The following is a 16,942-nucleotide window of genomic DNA, read 5'->3' as shown; positions in this document are numbered from 1 at the left end:
ACGTTTCACTTGGAGTCGTCTCGTGTTTTGGTTTGAATTCTCACCTCCTCAGCACCCAGAGCAGGACGATGCAGCACCAGGCGGGCTCAGGAGACCTGGATGTCAGAGGAGGAGGCTGATGGATCTGATTTTCTGTGTCCGTGGGTGCTGGCAGGCAGGGAGAGAGATGAAAGGTGGATGTGGTTGGAAAACTCCTCTGTGCCAGCCAGCTGAGGTGCTTGCAGTGGGTTGGTAAAAGATCATTATTCCGACTGCAAGTTCCAAAAATCATTCCCAGAGGCCCACAGAGCTGGTGGTTTGTGCCCCTGGGCGCGTGGCCTTGCCTGGGCTGCTCGTGGCCACCACGCTCCTGCTCCCGCAGGCACAGCCATGCCAGCGCCCAGCCTGGCACAGCTGCTGGGCCCGAGCTCCTGCCGGGATCCCCCCTGGACTTGGCTCGTGCTCTGCAGAAAATCGGGGTAGGAAAAATTTCTTGTCTTAACCGTGGGAGGTCTGGAACTCAGGAGGAGCCAGCAGGGTCACTGCCCGTTCTGCAGTGGGCATGGGGCAGTGCAGGTGTCCCCATGGCTGGCACAAAGACACCCATTTCTACTTCCTACTGAGTCCTGCTTGTCCCCACCCGCCGGCTGGGGCAGTGGGACAGGACAATGGCCCTGCCCTGGTGGCCCTGCCCAGAGCCCTGCCTCACATGGGCTGCTGGCCGGGGTCTGTCCCTGCCCGTGCCCAGTGTCCCCAGCCCATTCCCGGTGTCCATCCCATCCCATCCCATCCCATCCCATCCCATCCCGTTCCCAGTGTCCATCCCTGCCATTCCCAGTGTCCATCCCTGCCTGTGCCCGGTGTCCATCCCTGCCCGTTCCTGGTGTCCATCCCTGCCCATTCCCGGTGTCCATCCCTGCCCATTCCCGGCGCCCATCCCTGCCCGTTCCTGGTGTCCATCCCTGCCTGTGCCCGGTGTCCATCCCTGCCCATTCCCGGTGTCCATCCCTGCCCATTCCCTGTGTCCATCCCTGCCCATTCCCGGTGTCCATCCCTCCCATTCCCAGTGTCCATCCCTGCCTGTGCCCGGCGCCCATCCCTGCCCGTGCCCGGTGGTCCCCGCGCATTCCCGCGGGATGCAGCCGCTCTATGCAAATGAAGAGCGGGACAGGTTCCCATGCAAATCAACATGCAAATCAACATGCAAATCGGGGGAGGGCGCGGCCGTGTGGAGGCGCGCGGGGGGCGGAGCCTGCGGTGCCGCGAGACGCCGGGGGCGTGGCCGGCGATGCAGATGAGGGCGGGGCTGCCGCATGTAAATGAGGGGGCGTGGCCCGCGGGCGCTGTCGGAGCCTCCCGCCAGCTGCGGGCAGCGGCCCCGAGCGCAGCCCGAGCGGCGGCGGAGCGGCGGCCCCGGCGGAGCAGCGGAGCGGGCCGGGCCGGGCCCGCAGCCCCCGCAGCATGGCCGAGCCGCCCGCGGCAGCGCCGGCCCCCGAGGGCGAGGAGGGCCCGGTGCGCTTCGCCCGCAAGGGCGCCCTGCGGCAGAAGAACGTGCACGAGGTGAAGAACCACAAGTTCACGGCGCGGTTCTTCAAGCAGCCCACCTTCTGCAGCCACTGCACCGACTTCATCTGGTGAGCCTCTCCCCGGGCCGCCGGCTCGGCGGGACGTCCCTCCTCGGGCTCGCCATCCTCCGGGCCCCACTCTCCTCTCCTCTCCTCTCCTCTCCTCTCCTCTCCTCTCCTCTCCTCTCCTCTCCTCTCCTCTCCTCCCGTGCCGGCTCCCCCCGTCCCCCGCGTCCCATGGCGGTCGCCCCGGTGCCCGCCCCGCTCCGGCCGCCGGCCCCGGGCGGGGTGGCTGCGCCGCGGGACCGGGGCCGGTGTCTCACTCCGCCTCTCTCTCCGCAGGGGCTTCGGCAAGCAGGGCTTCCAGTGTCAAGGTGAGTGTGGCGCTGCCGGGGGGCTGAGGGGGCCGCACTCCCCCGGGACCGGCCCCGCATCCCCTGCGGGCGGCATCCCCGCCGCGCCGGCCCCGAGCATCCCCGCCGCACCGGGAAGCAGCTTAGTCATTTTTTTAATCAACCCAGCAACTAGTCGGTGCCTTTAAGCCGGTCGGGTCTCGTTAGCAGAGATAAGCGCCCGGGACTTCAGCTAAATCCCCCGAAAAAGGCCGAGGGGAGTTTGTTTTTAATGTACTTAGCACCAAAACATGTGTTTGCCTGGCGAACGGGCTGGGCGAGGGCTGCTCCGCGCCTGGAACTGCGCAGCCGGCGAGGGCTTGAATGGCTCAGTTGTGTTGCTGGGGAAAAAAACGAGGCTTTATAATCAAATATGTTGCAGTAGCCGGGTTACTATGACCGTAATTCTTTGTTCTGCTAATGCTGGGATTCTGGAGAGGCTCTTCAGGGGTTCGGGATGTCCCCCCGGGAAATTCGGCTGGATTACCCAGGCGTTATCTGGTTGCTGTTGTAGCCAGCCCAGCTGGGGCTGCTCCTGCTTGCCCTGGCCTGTGGGTCCCACCTGTGTGGGCTTCAAACGGGGCTGGTGCTCGCAGCTGCTGGCAGCAAAATTCTGCTTTTGTGAATATTTGGGACAGAGCTTTATTTTGGCGGGTGGCTGACTCCCAAGCTGAGGTATTTGGCATGAAAACAAACGTGCTTTAGAGCTCTGAAAGGCTCCTCTTCGCAGCTGTCCTGGGGTTTTGGAGGGGCACCCTCGGGGTGAGGTGCTGGGGTGGCTCTGGGTCTCGGGAGCATCCCTGCAGCTGCCTGTACGAGCAGCGTGAGGCTGATCCAGTGGAAATGATGCCGCTACTCATCCTTAACACTTGCCACACGCATAAAACCTTAAAATACCAAAGCCATCTCCCTGCCGCCTCCCAGACCCCAGCCTGAAGGCCTGGACAGGTGTTGGCAGGCAGAGGAAAGTGGATATGGAGAGGAAAATGTATCCTAGGGCTGTTTCTCCAGGTCACAGCTTCCCCTGGTACCTGAGGTTTCACACATGGGCAGTTCAGTCACGTTGCTGAGAGGAATTTTGTGCACCTCAGATCTCTGGTTTGGGTCTTGGCAGGCTTTCTTGGCTGTGAATTCCTGCCTTTCCTCACAGTGAGGTGTGTTTGTGCAAACAGCATGTCTGTGAAATCGGGAGTGTGTCGTGGGGACCGCGTTGCTGCCCCGGCAGGGTTTGCCTGCATTATTTCCAGAGCCCTGCTCGGCTCTACCCAGAGCATCCAGCGTCGGGAACTGGCGCCTTTCCAAGCCTCTCCCAGCTGTCAGGAGCTGTTATCCGAACCTGAGGCTGTGCTCCTGCGTCAAGGCTTTTCCTCAGGTGTTTTCAGGCAGGGTTAAATCAGCCCTCGGTGCGAGGGCAGCAGGTGAGCCGGTGGAGCTGGGCTCAGGGTGGCGGAGCAGCGCGGCCCCGGCTCGTGGGGCAGGAGCCCTGTGAGCTGCAGTGAGAGCAGCAGCGCTGCCAGGCTCTCAGTGCCACCCCCAGGGGTGTGTGACAGCCCTGTGACGTCCCTTTCTGCCTTCAGAACCCCCCGTGCGGGTCACCCTGGCGCTACAGACTCGCGTGTGCCGTGGGGAATGCTGGCAGCGCAGCAGGGAACCCTGCGGGCTGCGCTCTGCACGCCAGCCCGGTCTTTACCTTCCTAAACTCGGTGATGTGTGGCTTTTCCCAGAGCCCGCCCTGAGGTGCTGGGCTGCCCAGGTGAAGGTGCTGCCGTGGGGCGATGCCCATCGCGGCGAGGGCAGCCCGGCTGTGCCCGGGCTGGAGGGCAGTGCCGCCCTGCTCGGGAAGGCAGCACGGAGGTCTCTGCCACTGCCATCCGCCCCGGGGCTCGTCCCGGTGGGAGGCAGCACCGGGGGCGCCGGGGCTGGCACTGCCCCGCTCCAGCTGTGCCAGGGGAGCCGTGCTTGTGCCGGACTGGGCAGGGACCACCGGCTTTGGGTTTGCGCCGCAGCTGCTGCTGAACTTGGCAAATATCGCCGGGGAGGCAGAAAATTCCAGGGCTGGCTTTTGTGCTGGGGCTCTTGAGCCCCACAGGGCTGGCAGGAAGCTCTGGAGTGAGGCTCTGCCTCTCCCTTTACCGAGCACAGCTTCCATTCAACTCCAGCCACTTCCCCGAGTGCTTCATCCCGTTGTGCCGCGGGACGCTGGAAATGCAGCTGGGGCACAGCCTGCCTGCTCCCAGCTGCTCCTGCTGCTGTGCCCGCTTTAAGTAGGTTTTCACCTGTGCCCTGATTTCTTTCTAGGGCATTTGCAATAATTAGATTGTTAATTAGCTCATTACTTGTGACTTTTGGCAGGAAGTTAGCAGAAACTGACTCTTCGCAGCTCGAAATACTAATGGATAGCACAAAATGCCACTTAATTGCCTGCTAATCTGCTTCTTATCCTCGCGCACCATCTCCTCCTTATCCTTGTGCGCATCTGAAGACTTCCTGGGCCAACGTCTCTCTGGTGAGCCAGAAAGTGCCTGGGTGTGGGCAGGGGAGGGCTGTGCAGCCGCTCCAGGGGCAGGGCGGCTTCTGGCGGGTGAACAAAAAGAAATCAATATCTCGTGGGTGCTGGAAGCCGAAGGATGCGCCTGGAGCTGCCAGGAAGATGAACTCCTGCCCAGGGAGGCTCGATGCCCCCTGGCTCTCTCAGCCCGTGGTACAGAGGGGCTCTCTGGCCCTGCTGCAGCTGGAAGGAGCAGGAACTTCTCAGGAAGGGAGAGAAAGGGGGGTGCACGGAGAGAAAGGGGGTGCACGTTCTCCCCTTGCCGGGCTGGGGATCCGGGCACAGCAGCAGCCCCGGAGTGGGCTGGCAGGAGCAGCCCCTCGCTGTCTGCAGCCTGGGGAGGGAGCCTTGGCTCTCCTCACTGGGAAGTGCTGGAGGATGGTAAAGGAAAGGGAACTGGTCCCAGAGCTCTCAGGAGTGAAGTTCTTGGTCGCCTTCTGGGAATGTGCTGCTGCTGGGAACCGGCAGCTTTCTCCTTCCTGCTCGGGTTTCCCCTGCCTTGGCATCCCCGGGGGCATTGTCCTGCTGTCCAGGCACCCGTGGGCCCTGTGTGGGGCAGGGTGCTGAGGGGACGAGCTCTTGGAGCTGGGCTTGCTCAGCCTGGCTGTGGCCGGGCAGAGGTGAGGAGCAGTGGAACGTGATTCACACTTGGGAGCGAAAAATAACCTGCATCTGTCGCTGCTTTCATGTGTACAATGTAGAAAAGATCTTGGAAAGGAGAATCTTGATTCTTCCTGAAGAGAAAGGAGAAAAAAAAAAGTGTAATTTGGTAATGTGTGGTTGGATGCCGTGCAGTAACTTTTCTGGGGAGAATGTTTACTTCTTGTCCCTGCTTGTGACTCAGTAAGCAAAGAGACTCTTCAGATTAGATCTCCTTCCAAACTTTATACCACACAGAATTCCTCCCTCCAGGTTTTCCTCTCCCCGTGCTCCAAGGCCAGTGCTCTCGTTCTGTTTTGTGTTTTCACCAGTCAACATCTGAGACCAGAACGGAGCAGCTGGGAAATGTCACCCCGACCTTACCTCTCAAGCAAGTATTTCTCTCTTGTTCAGAGCCTCCAGCAGCCACCCTTCCTCCCCCCAGACGGAAGTGAAACCCATCACACTTTGCTCTCCACCGAGCTCAGCCACGCTGCGGGCTGGGCTCTTGTTGACTCTATTCAACAAGTAAGAAACAAAAGCAAAACAAACTCCAATCATTCCCAGTTGCCTCAAACCCAGTAATTTCGTGTCAACATATTATGCGCACTGGAGAAATGTTAGTGTTCAAATAGACTAATTAAAAATGTTACTGCAATTACTTTTGCAACACAAATGATGCTAATTATATAATGCTGCAGAAATTGGAAACATGATTTCGGAGGGTTTTTTGTGCGTGGTACCGCAGCCCTGGGGCTGGAGCCGTGTCCAGGGCTGGGGCAGCAGGACAGCGCTGCAGAGCAGGTACAGAGGAAAGGGAAGTGGGGTGGCCCCGCTGCACGGATGGGCTGTGGTCCTGCACAGCCCAGTGCACACGGAGCCGGCAGAGATGGGAACGTGTTTTGGGGTGTTTGTGCCACCCGCAGGTCCTTGCCAGGCTTTAGAGCTGGCACCTGAGCTGGTCCCCCCTTCCCTGCGCTGCTACCTGGGCTGGGGGAGCCGTGTTTTTGGGGGAGAGCCGTGTTTTTGGGGGGCTGTTTGATCGGGGGAGCCGTGTTTTTGGGGGAGAGCCGTGTTTTTGGGGGGCTGTTTGATCGGGGGAGCTGTGTTTTTGGGGGAGCTGTTTTGGGGCAGCGGGGCCAGGCGGGGACAGCCCAGTCCCCCCGTGTCCCTGCAGCACACAGCACAGGGCTGGCCCGGCTCTCGCAGTGGAAGTGGTTTCTCCTTCCCTCCCCCTGCAGCTGCAGGGTGGATTTTTCTTTCTTATCTCCGAGATAGCTGCCATCCTAAAACGATCTGGGGCCCGGATCGTGAGGTGGGCCCTTTCCTTGCCGGGGTATCCGTCGCTGACTGCTGCCAGCCGTGGGATGCCGGCTGTGGGGTTTGGAGCTGGCCCGTGGGCATTTGGGTGCCTTGGGGTGGCAGGAGGGTTTGCAGCACGTCTGCCTGGTGCCTCTGGGCTCTGACACCCCTGCAGAGGTTCAAGCACCCCGGCCCTGAGCCTCTGCCACGATTATCCTCCAGCTACTGAGACTTCCTGGGGGATTTAATGCCTGGGCTGTCTCTAAGGAGACTTCTCGGCAAACGGTGCCGGCATTTGGGCACGCCTGCTCGCTCACACGCGTGTGATCCCACAGATCCTGCAGCACACGGGGCCTGGCAGGTGTGCAGGGCGTCCTTCCCCAGCAGCGAGGTGTGGGTGGGCACTCGCTGTCTTGGCATTGCAGAAGATGCTGTGAAACGGAGCGAGACCTCGAGGGTTTGGTGTCTGCTGAGGAGCAGGAGGTGCGGCTGAACCTGCTCTCAAAACTCGCTCTGAATTCTGGTAACTGCTGGGCTTTCTGTAGGAACGAGGGAGGGGAGCTGTGCAAGCCCTCGCTGTGGGCTGCTGCCCTCCCTGCCTCCTTCCCAGCCAGCACAGCTCCTCCTCATCCTCATCCTCCTCCTGCAGCCCGACAGGCAAAGACCTGGAAATGCTGGAGAGGCTCCCGGAGAGGCTCCTCGGCTCCATCAGCCGATGAGTGGCACGATCAGAGTGACAGAGTTTAACTTCTGGCTGTGCCTGTATCTCAGTGGGGGCAGGACTGCCTGGAACACCTCGAATTTAACTTCTGGCTGTGCCTGTATCTCGGTGAGGGCAGGACTGCCTGGAACACCTCGAATTTAACTTCTGGCTGTGCCTGTATCTCAGTGGGGGCAGGACTGCCTGGAACACCTCGAATTTAACTTCTGGCTGTGCCTGTATCTCAGTGGGGGCAGGACTGCCTGGAACACCTCGAATTTAACTTCTGGCTGTGCCTGTATCTCAGTGAGGGCAGGACTGCCTGGAACACCTCGAATTTAACTTCTGGCTGTGCCTGTATCTCAGCGAGGGCAGGACTGCCTGGAACACCTCGAATTTAACTTCTGGCTGTGCCTGTATCTCGGTGAGGGCAGGACTGCCTGGAACACCTCGCTCTGCAAGTCCACACGTTAGAGGCACTCGGAGGAGGGTGAGTAGGGAGCTCCCTGTAGGGGAAGAGTGGCCCCAGGTGCTTGGGCAGTGTTCCCCGTGCTCCTGGGGGGCTGGAGATTGTCAAAAACGAGCTCTTTGGAGAAGGCAATAACACAAAATCAGGAGTCCTCGTGTGGGGGTCCTGGGTGCAGCCCTGGGTTGCCAGCCCCGTGCTCTGGCATAATAATAATAATAACAATAATAACAACAACAATAATAATAATGTTGCCCTGTGTGCTGCCCCACAGATGTGGGTGATGGCTGTCCTGTCCCACAGCTGGGTGAGGGCAGGGGACAGAGAGCACAGGGAGCTCCAGAGCCCCTCCAGACCTTCCAGGTGATGCTGTAGGAAACAAAGCCTGGCCAAGGACTTTTCCATTCCCTGCCATGACTCTGTCCCATACTTTGAGATTTAGCAGAAACCACAGGTCCTGTGCTCCTTGGAGTGGGGCCCTGCAGGGGCTCGCTGGGGTGGCACAGTGCCCTCACACCTGGAACCTGAACAGAGAGTGGGGCTGGGGCATCTGGGCCTGAGGGTGGCAGGGACAAGGACTGTCCCTTGGGTTTGCCTTTCTTTAGGGAAAGGGCAGCTCTGGGCTGCTGTTCCCAGCTCTGAGCCCGTCCCTCTGTTCCTCTGTCCCTCCACCCATCGCTGGCCTGGGCTGGTGTTGGTGGCCTCTGTGCCAGGGCCAGGAGTCCCTGGAGGCAGGAAGGTGCCATGAACCCCAGGGATGTGAATGACACAGTGACTGCACTGACCCAGGGGTGAAGGTGAAAAGGTGCCATGAACCCCAGGGATGTGAATGACACAGTGACTGCACTGACCCAGGGGTGAAGGTGAAAATGTGCCATGAACCCCAGGGATGTGAATGACACAGTGACTGCACTGACCCAGGGGTGAAGGTGAAAATGTGCTGTGAACCCCAGGGATGTGAATGACACAGTGACTGCCTCAGCTGTGCCCTGACCCCAGCGGTGAAGGTGAAAATCTCTCTGGGACTCTTCAGCCCTCCAGGGCTGGGGCCAGGGGCTGGAGCCCAGCAGGGAAGGGGACAGCCGTGGCCCTGGCTGGCCTGTCCCGCCGGAGCCAGCACCAGGCAGGCAGATTTCCCAGCAGAGCCACAGGAAAAGCTCTGCTGGTGGTTGGTTCAGCAGAAGCAATTCCCAGAAGTAGCTGTGCTGGCTGGAGCCCTTCCTGGGAAGGAAAGGCACGGCTCCAAAGCCAGCCTGCTCCTGCTGGGCAGCCCCAGAGCGGGGCAGGGCGGGCAGGTTTCACAGGAGATCGGGGTCCCCGCATGCAGGAGCCGTGGGGTGTCTCCCTGGGAATGCTGCTGCCTCCTCCGTGTCTCACCGTAGGGAGGGATGTGGGAAGGAGCTGCCTGTGCCAGGGCTGCAGCTCCGGGGTGCCCGTGGGAGGATGGAGCTGTGTCCTGGAGCTGCTTCTCTCAGCAGCCCAGCTGGGTCTCCCCTCTGGAGAGGGTGGCCCAGGCTGAGTTGGACCAAAGGGGGGTGGCTGTGGCCAAAGGGGGGTGGCTGTGGCCAAAGGGATGGCTGTGCCCAAAGGGGGTGGCTGTGCCCAAAGGGGGTGGCTGTGCCCAAAGGGATGGCTGTGGCCAAAGGGATGGCTGTGGCCAAAGGGATGGCTGTGGCCAAAGGGGGTGGCTGTGGCCAAAGGGATGGCTGTGCCCAAAGGGATGGCTGTGCCCAAAGGGATGGCTGTGCCCAAAGGGCTCCTCCTGTGTGCAGGGGGCCCGTGTGGCTTTGCCGTGGTCACTCCTGGGCCCCTGGGGCCACTTTGCTGCAGGCTCTGAGGGACTGATCCTGGTGTCAGGCTGGCCTCCACTGGGAAAACGAAACAAAGGAAATGCTCTCCCTGTGAGAGGCACCTGAACGCTGTGTAATTCATACCTTGCCCCAACACTGGCTTGTCCCCTGTTGAGGATGACTCCTGTCTGTGGGTGGGGAGCTGCTGAGCCCTCCCGGGGCTGTCCTGGAGCCCTGGCCGTGGCTTCTGGCAGCTGAGGCTGGTCCCTGTTTCTTGTGACGGGAAATGCCTCTCATGAGAGGTGACAGCTCTGCTCCCAGGGCACAGCACGGGGCAGATGGAGCTCTGCTCCTGCTGCTCCTCCTTGGCAGCTGCCGGGCCCCGCTGGCCCCTGGCCCTGGTCCCTGTCCCCTGTCCCATCCCCTGTCCCCTGTCCCTGTCCCATCCCCTGTCCCTGTCCCATCCCCTGTCCCTGTCCCATCCCCTGTCCCTGTCCCCAGCCCCTGTCCTTCTCTCCAGTCCCTGTCCCCATCCCTGTCCCCAGTTCCTGTCCCCTGTCCCTGTCCCTCTCCCCAGCCCCTCTCCCCAGCCCCTGTCCCCATCCCTGTCCCCAGTCCCTGTCCCCAACCACATCCTACTCCCCAGCCGGGCATGGCCGCTGCAGGGACAGGGCTCCTGTCACCTCCTGCCAGCCAGCCCTTCTTCCCTCCTGTGGCTCTGCTCAAGCTCTTTGCTTTTGAGGGATTTTGGGCTGACCCCCTCAGCTGTTTGTCACCATCCTGCTCTTGCCCTCATGTGGAAATACAAACTGAACCCCAGTGCAGCCTGACGCTGGCATCAGTGGGTGTCAGGGGTGGGTAACCTCGTTAGCCTCTTGCTTTCAGAATTTGACTCCTGTGGCCCAGAGCAGGAGCTCCTGCCCCAGCTGATGGGCGCTGACTGCGAGTGCTGAATGCTTGCGAGCCGCATCTTGTCAATTTAAATAATTTGCTTCCATATTTGGTCTTGCTTTTGTGCCAGATTTATACATCTTGTTTAAATCTGACAAGCAGAATATACTTGCTGCTAATCCGAGCTGGACAAGGCAGTGCCTGCCAAAAAATCCAATATTAATAAGCTCCAGTACATGGAAGTTACTGGATTTGCAAACTTGAGGCTTGTTATGGCACAGCTCCCTGAAAACTGGCTTTTTTGCATCTACTTAAATCTGGGTTTTTCCGAGGAGCCAGTCTGTGAGCTTCCCTCTTCGGGTGGGAGCTCCCTCCCCAGCTCAGTCTTTGGAACAGGGAAGCTTTCCAGCTCTAAGCAGGAGATGAGCTGCATATTTTTGGGGTGTGTTTGGGAAAATGGGGGATAACTGGTGTCTGTGCAGGGAGATCTGAGGGAGCTGCTCTGGAGCAGGAGCTGGGAGCTGTGGCTCTGCCTTGCTGTCACTCGGGGCTTGTGTTGGGGACATGGGGCTGCTGGAGCCAGTGCAGAGGAATCCAGAGCTGCTCCAGGGCTGGAGCCCCTTGGAGCCAGGCTGGGAGAGCTGGGGGGGCTCACCTGGACAGGAGCAGCTCCAGGCAGAGCTCAGAGCCCTGCCAGGGCCTGGAGGGGCTCCAGGAGAGCTGCAGAGGGACAAGGGATGGAGGGACAGGAGCCAGGGAATGGCTGCACATTAACAGAGGGCAGGGATGGATGGGATAATGGAAAGGAATTGCTCCCTGGGAGGGTGGCAGGCCCTGGCACAGGTGCCCAGAGCAGCTGGGGCTGCCCCTGGATCCCTGGCAGTGCCCCAGGCCAGGCTTGGAGCAGCCTGGGATGGTGAAGGTGTCCCTGCCATGGCAGGGGTTGGAACAAGATGGGCTTTAAGGTCCCTTCCAACCCAAAGCATTGCAGGATTCTCTGATTCTATGTTTAAAATTTTCAGTCTCTTGTGGCTCTGCTCTCGTCTTCCTACATTTGATATTTAGTCAGCAGCAGGGAAGCTAAAAAAGATTCAGATGTCTAAATCTCAGCCTTCAGCTGTTCTTCCTCTTCCTCGTGCTGTGTTGCCAGCGTGTTCCAGCTGATCCTGCTGGTGGGTTCCTCCCTGGCTTTTGTTGCCATGTGAAAGGATGCAACAGGAATAGCTTCACCTTTGGGGAGAACAGTTCAATCCCTTTATTGTGATGGTCTGAACAGAGAGCACAAGCACATTGAATAGCTGACACTCGGAGCACATGAACAAATGCATTTTCATGATTGCCAATTATAGCAGAAGAATGAGAGTGAGGTGGTGAAGAGGAGTGAAAGCCGTCCTGGCTCCCCTGAAGGCTTCCTGCAGCCGCGGTGACACCGCTGAAGTCAGGGTTGTTTGAGAATATCGCCGAGGAGCCGGAGTGAGGGGGAAGCGGCCCCTGAATTTCATTTGCATCACGGAGGGATTAGCTCCTGACGCAGTGCAAAGTCATTCTTTCCCGGGCTCGGCTCCGAGCCTCCGGGCTGCTGCTCCGGGGGGCGGAACGCAGCGGGCAGCGGCTCAGGGGACCAGCCCTGCCCTGCCCGCGGGCACGGGGCTGATGGAGCCTGGCACGGGGCTGATGGAGCCTGGCACGGGGCTGATGGAGCCTGGCACCGTGAGGATGGAGCCTGGCACAGGGCTGATGGAGCCTGGCACGGGGATGATGGAGCCTGGCACGGGGCTGATGGAGCCTGGCACAGTGAGGATGGAGCCTGGCACGGGGCTGATGGAGCCTGGCACAGTGAGGATGGAGCCTGGCACGGGGCTGATGGACCCTGGCACGGGGCTGATGGAGCCTGGCACAGTGAGGATGGAGCCTGGCACGGGGCTGATGGAGCCTGGCACGGGGGTGATGGAGCCTGGCACGGGGGTGATAGAGCCTGGCACGGGGCTGATGGAGCCTGGCACGGGGCTGATGGAGCCTGGTACAGCTCTGTCCTGCTCCCTGGCACGGGGATGATGGAGCCTGGCACAGGGCTGATGGAGCCTGGCACAGTGAGGATGGAGCCTGGCACGGGGGTGATGGAGCCTGGCACAGCTCTGTCCTGCTCCCTGGCACGGGGCTGATGGAGCCTGGCACAGCTCTGTCCTGCTCCCTGGCACAGGGCTGATGGAGCCTGGCACCGTGAGGATGGAGCCTGGCACGGGGCTGATGGAGCCTGGCACAGTGAGGATGGAGCCTGGCACGGGGATGATGGAGCCTGGCACAGCTCTGTCCTGCTCCCTGGCACGGGGATGATGGAGCCTGGCACAGCTCTGTCCTGCTCCCTGGCACGGGGGTGATGGAGCCTGGCACAGGGCTGATGGAGCCTGGCACAGCTCTGTCCTGCTCCCTGGCACAGCAATGATGGAGCCTGGCACAGCTCTGTCCTGCTCCCTGGCACGGGGGTGATGGAGCCTGGCACAGCAATGATGGAGCCTGGCACGGCTCCGGGCGCTGTGCCTGCCAAAGGGGCATCAGCTCTGCCCCTGCTCTGCCTTCCTTGTGCTTCGGCGCTTACCTTGAGCCCGGCTCAGCAGAAACCCCGGCCCTGCTCCTTGGGCAGCCAGGGAGGGATCAGCATCTCCACGTTCACTTGGTTTCTGAAGGGTCTGATGGAGAAACTTGCTTTTTGGGGGTCTGATCGGAGCCGAGTGCCCTTTCCTGCAACATCTGGAACTGCCAGGAGGTTTCTGAGGATGGCAGAGCTGCCAGGAGTGCCATCCCTGCGTGCAAGGGGCAGAAAGGCTGGGCAGGACCCGTGTGTCCCCTCCCCAGCCTCTCAGGGCACATTTCTGCCCCAGGAAGGGCTCTGAAACGGGACTAATTCTCTTTTGTGTGATCGTGTGTCTGAGGACGTCTCCGATAGCTCAGTCCATTAATTCCCAAATTTGTCTTGCTCGCTTGTCTTTGATGGAGAGGAGCCTCAGGGCCAGAGGCTTCTGGAAGGGAGGGCTGTGGTGTGATGTGTGGGTTAACCTGGAGCCATCCCTGGGAGGAGCAGCAGGGAGAGGAGCAGGGATCAGCCCCGCTGGCTCTGCCTTGGCCAGGGAGGGCACAGCCCCAGCGGTGGCAAGGGCAGCGCTGCCGACCTGCTGTCTCCCAGGGCTTCTGAGGTGGAAAGAGTCTCACTTACTGGGTCATTCAGAGACTGAATCTGGGGTTTTGGCAGGGAAAGGCTTTAATTAGCTGCTGCTCAGTAGGGCTGCTATTAGATCTTCAGAGCAAGATGCTGCCGGACTGGAAAAAATGCAGCAATAGCTCATTTGCTCAGGAAGCCATGATGGTGATTTGCATTTTGGTGGGGTGCTGAACCCTTGTAGAGAATTCTTCTAAAATAACTTCAAACTATAGCTCGGATCCCTTCCCCTGCAAGTGGCTGACCGTCTGCCTTGGTCCCAGACACCTGGGCTGTGAATTCCTTTGTTTGCAGCACTCAGCTCTGCGGCTGGGCTGTGGACAGGTCCTGTCAGCAAACGCTGCATGACAAATGGCTTTTGTCTCTCCACCTTGGAGGAGAATTCAATTCTACCTTATTACCTACCTAAAAGGATTTTTCTGCTCTACCAGCAGCCCCTCTGCTGACCTGAATACCCAAGAGACGTAGTAGGGTAGGAAGCTTTGCAGAGCATCTCCTGAAGCTCAGCTCTGCTGCTGCTGGGGGATAAGGGGCTTTGAAACGTGTTCCTAACACTCTGAAGTGTATTTTGGACTCTTTTTTAGTTTCTCCTGCATTGTCAGCTTGCACAAGTGTGAAATGAGAGCAAACCCCACAGCCCTGGGCTGGCTCCTGCTCCAGGCTCTGCCTCGGTGCTGCCCACGAGTGTCCCAGCTGGTGTTTGAGGTGACCAGGGCTTGTGCTGGGCAGGAGTGACCACGGTACGAGACGAGAGGCTGGTTTGTCTTTTAGGTGTTTTAGGTCATTCAGCCATCCCCCAGGGTGCTGTGGGTGACATAGCAGCACATCCTGCCATGGGCACAGCCCTGCAGAGCAGGAGGGATCCCTGTGCCCTGTGCTGCCTGCTGGGATGGGGCGGGAGCCACAGCACCCCTGGCCAGCAGCAGATCCCACGGGCTGCTCTGGAGTTCCCTCCACAACCACCTCCCCTCTTCTGGGCTTTGTAAATTCGGAATAAACTTAATTTCTCTGCTGTTACTATTAACTGAGTCCGAGAGGATGAAAATAAATGCCTGTTGGGAAGGGCAGGCTGACTCACTTTCTCATTCTCCTGTAAATTTCCATTTAAGTTTCAGTTTAAGCTCAGGTATGAGGGGAGTGAAAGCCGGTAATTTGTGACAAAAACTTCTATTTTAACTCGCAGTAGAAGAGCTCCCTTTTTAATTGCAGAAATTATAAGGCTGGATTCTTGTAAGGGAATGCTGGTACCTGCTGGCTGCTGCACGTCCTCACTGCAGGGCACCAAAGGGAATGTCAGCCAGGCAGGGCACGAGGGAGGCTCCCCCGGCCCCTGCTCTGCTTTGCCCTCACTGCCCCTGCTGTGCCTCGCTGGCCTCGGCTGCATCACCCTGGTGTGAAAGTCCTCCCAGCAGCCAGCCCCCCTCCAGGCAGGACTCTGTGGCTTTCTGGTGTCCCCCATCATCTGTCCCCCCACCAGGCTGGGCTGTGCAGCCTTCTCCATCACTCTCCATGTGCAGGCAATCCACAGTTTTGGTCACCTTGCCCTTTGGTGGACCTCTTCCTGCTCTGTGAGCTTTGGAGGCAGCAAACCTTTGCTGCTGTGGTGGAGGGGCTGCCCTGCATCCCCCAGGACAGGGGGGCCCTTCCTCGCTGTGGGGCCTGCTCACTTCTCTCATCCCTGGATCAGGTGCCTCGGGCTCTGCAGCAGTGCTTCCCTTATCACTCCTGCCTGGGCTCACATTTACTTCCACTGTGTCAGAGCGAAAGAAGAAAACTTCTTTAAAAAGCAAGAGGAAAGTCATGTGAGGGAGCAGTGTTGTGTCAGCATTACGGAGGGCTCAGAACAACGTGGCCCATCTGGTGCCTTCCAAAAGGGGAAGCAAAGGGCTCCCAGCAGGGCTGCCCGCCCTGCCCTGTGCTGGGCACTCAGGGAAGCTCTGTGGGACCAGCTGGATGCTGATGCTGGGCACCTTGGAGCCCACCCAGTGCCACCCCTGCCACCTCCCCTGTCCCAGGCTGCTCCAAGCTCCATCTCACCCGGCCTCGGGCACTGCCAGGGATGCAGGGACAGTGCCTTGGAACCCTCCCCTTTTGGAACCCTCCCCTTTTGGAACCCTCCCCTTTTGGAACCCCTTTAGGGACGGGAAGGTGCTCCAAGTCCAACATCCCCCGGGGGTGGGAGCAGCATCCCCTCCCCGGCAGCCTGTGCCCTAAATTAGAGCAGCAAGATGCTGCAACGGGTCCATATGGAGACTCCCAAAATAATAGCTGTCAGCTCCCTGCTGACTCGCACGGGGTGCTAAAGCTTTTGGCTTTGGGAGCGCCGATTTGGGAAGCAGAGCTGCGGGTGGGCTGGAGCCAGACCGGAGTGCCGGGGCTTGGCTGGGATGGGCGGGCTCGGGACCATCTCCTGCTGCTGCTGAACATCCCGCCGGCTCTGGAGCTGCTCCCAGCCGTCCATGTGGCCCGGGCCAAAGCTGAGCTGGCAGGGTGGGGCACGGGGCCGGGGGCAGGTGTGCCCGCGGGGCGTGTGGCAGCGCTGGAGCCGCGGCATCACCGCTGCTCGGCAGCACAGGGGTGTGGATGCTGCTGCTCACCTTCCACTGCCTTTCATGTCCTCCCTGCAAGGAGCCGTGGATGTCTGATAAGGAGCTCGGATCTCGTCCTCCTCCTGCAGGGCCTGTTGGGCTCCTCTAATTGCTCTGCAGCGGCCGTGGGAGGTGGCTGCCTGTCAGGGCAGCTGTTCCTTTGATCGGGCTATTGCACATTCGGGTCCTGTCCTGCTCAGGGTTTATTTGCTGCCCAGGCCCTGCCAAGCCATTACCTTGAAACGAGCGGCTTAATTGCGAGGGCTCAGCATCACCTCCTGGCTGGGCATCACCTCCTGGCTGGGCATCCCCTCCTGGCCCAGCATCCCCTCATTTTTGGGCATCCCCTCCTGGCCCAGCATCCCCTCCTGGCCCAGCATCTGGGTGCTGGGAGTGGGAGCTGTGCTGCTCCCCTGGCACAGCCAGCTCTGAGCGCTGCTGCTGCTGCTGCAGGAGCCATGCTGTGCCCAGGGGACCGAGCAGAGCTGTGCTGGAACAGCTGGGAAAAGCAGTGGTTTGTCCTGTCCTCCATAAGAACCTCTGCTTGCTGTTGGGCGAGGGTGAGCAGCCCCTTCCCCCGTGGCAGCGTGGGGAAGGGGCTGCTGGAGAAGATGAGGTGCAGGGGGAGTGAGCAGGGCAGCCCCTGGGGACAGCTGGATCCAGAGGTGCCTCTGAGGGAATTAGACACAAAATCCACGGTTGTACTCGGTGATGGCAAGGCTGGCAGGAGCCTTTGGCCTCTGCCCCGCCCAGCTGAGCTCCTTGGCCATGCCAGGGGCTGTGTCCCCTCCCGAGGGGCAGAGCCAGCACAGCCTCCAGGAGGGCAGCATGGGCAGGATGAGCTCCCTGTGCAGTGCCTGGCCAGTGC

The 16,942-nt window shown here is 60.1% G+C and overlaps 1 protein-coding gene across 6 annotated transcripts in view; it reads left to right on the top strand.

The window, feature by feature from the left end:
* Positions 1–1,362: 1,362 nt before the first annotated feature.
* PRKCB (protein kinase C beta) overlaps positions 1,363–16,942 on the top strand; it is an 89,619-nt gene continuing 74,039 nt past the window's right edge. For 2 of the 6 annotated variants that reach the window (XR_014958497.1, XM_085592018.1), the window contains exons 1-2: positions 1,368–1,613; positions 1,887–1,918. Coding sequence is in view for 4 of the 6 variants with exons in the window: in XM_085592018.1 (XP_085448144.1) it covers positions 1,441–1,613; positions 1,887–1,918 (205 nt within the window). In the remaining 2 variants the exon portion in view is untranslated. Of the gene's footprint in view, positions 1,614–1,886; positions 1,919–4,087; positions 4,201–4,288; positions 4,443–16,942 lie in introns of those variants that run through there. The other 4 variants (XM_085592020.1, XM_085592017.1, XM_085592021.1 and 1 more) reach the window with 4 other exon arrangements.

The sequence above is a fragment of the Lonchura striata genome, chromosome 14 (genome assembly GCF_050655825.1).
Source record: "Lonchura striata isolate lonStrDom1 chromosome 14, ASM5065582v1, whole genome shotgun sequence".
Taxonomy (NCBI): domain Eukaryota; kingdom Metazoa; phylum Chordata; class Aves; order Passeriformes; family Estrildidae; genus Lonchura; species Lonchura striata.
This window is presented reverse-complemented; position numbering and strand designations above follow the sequence as displayed.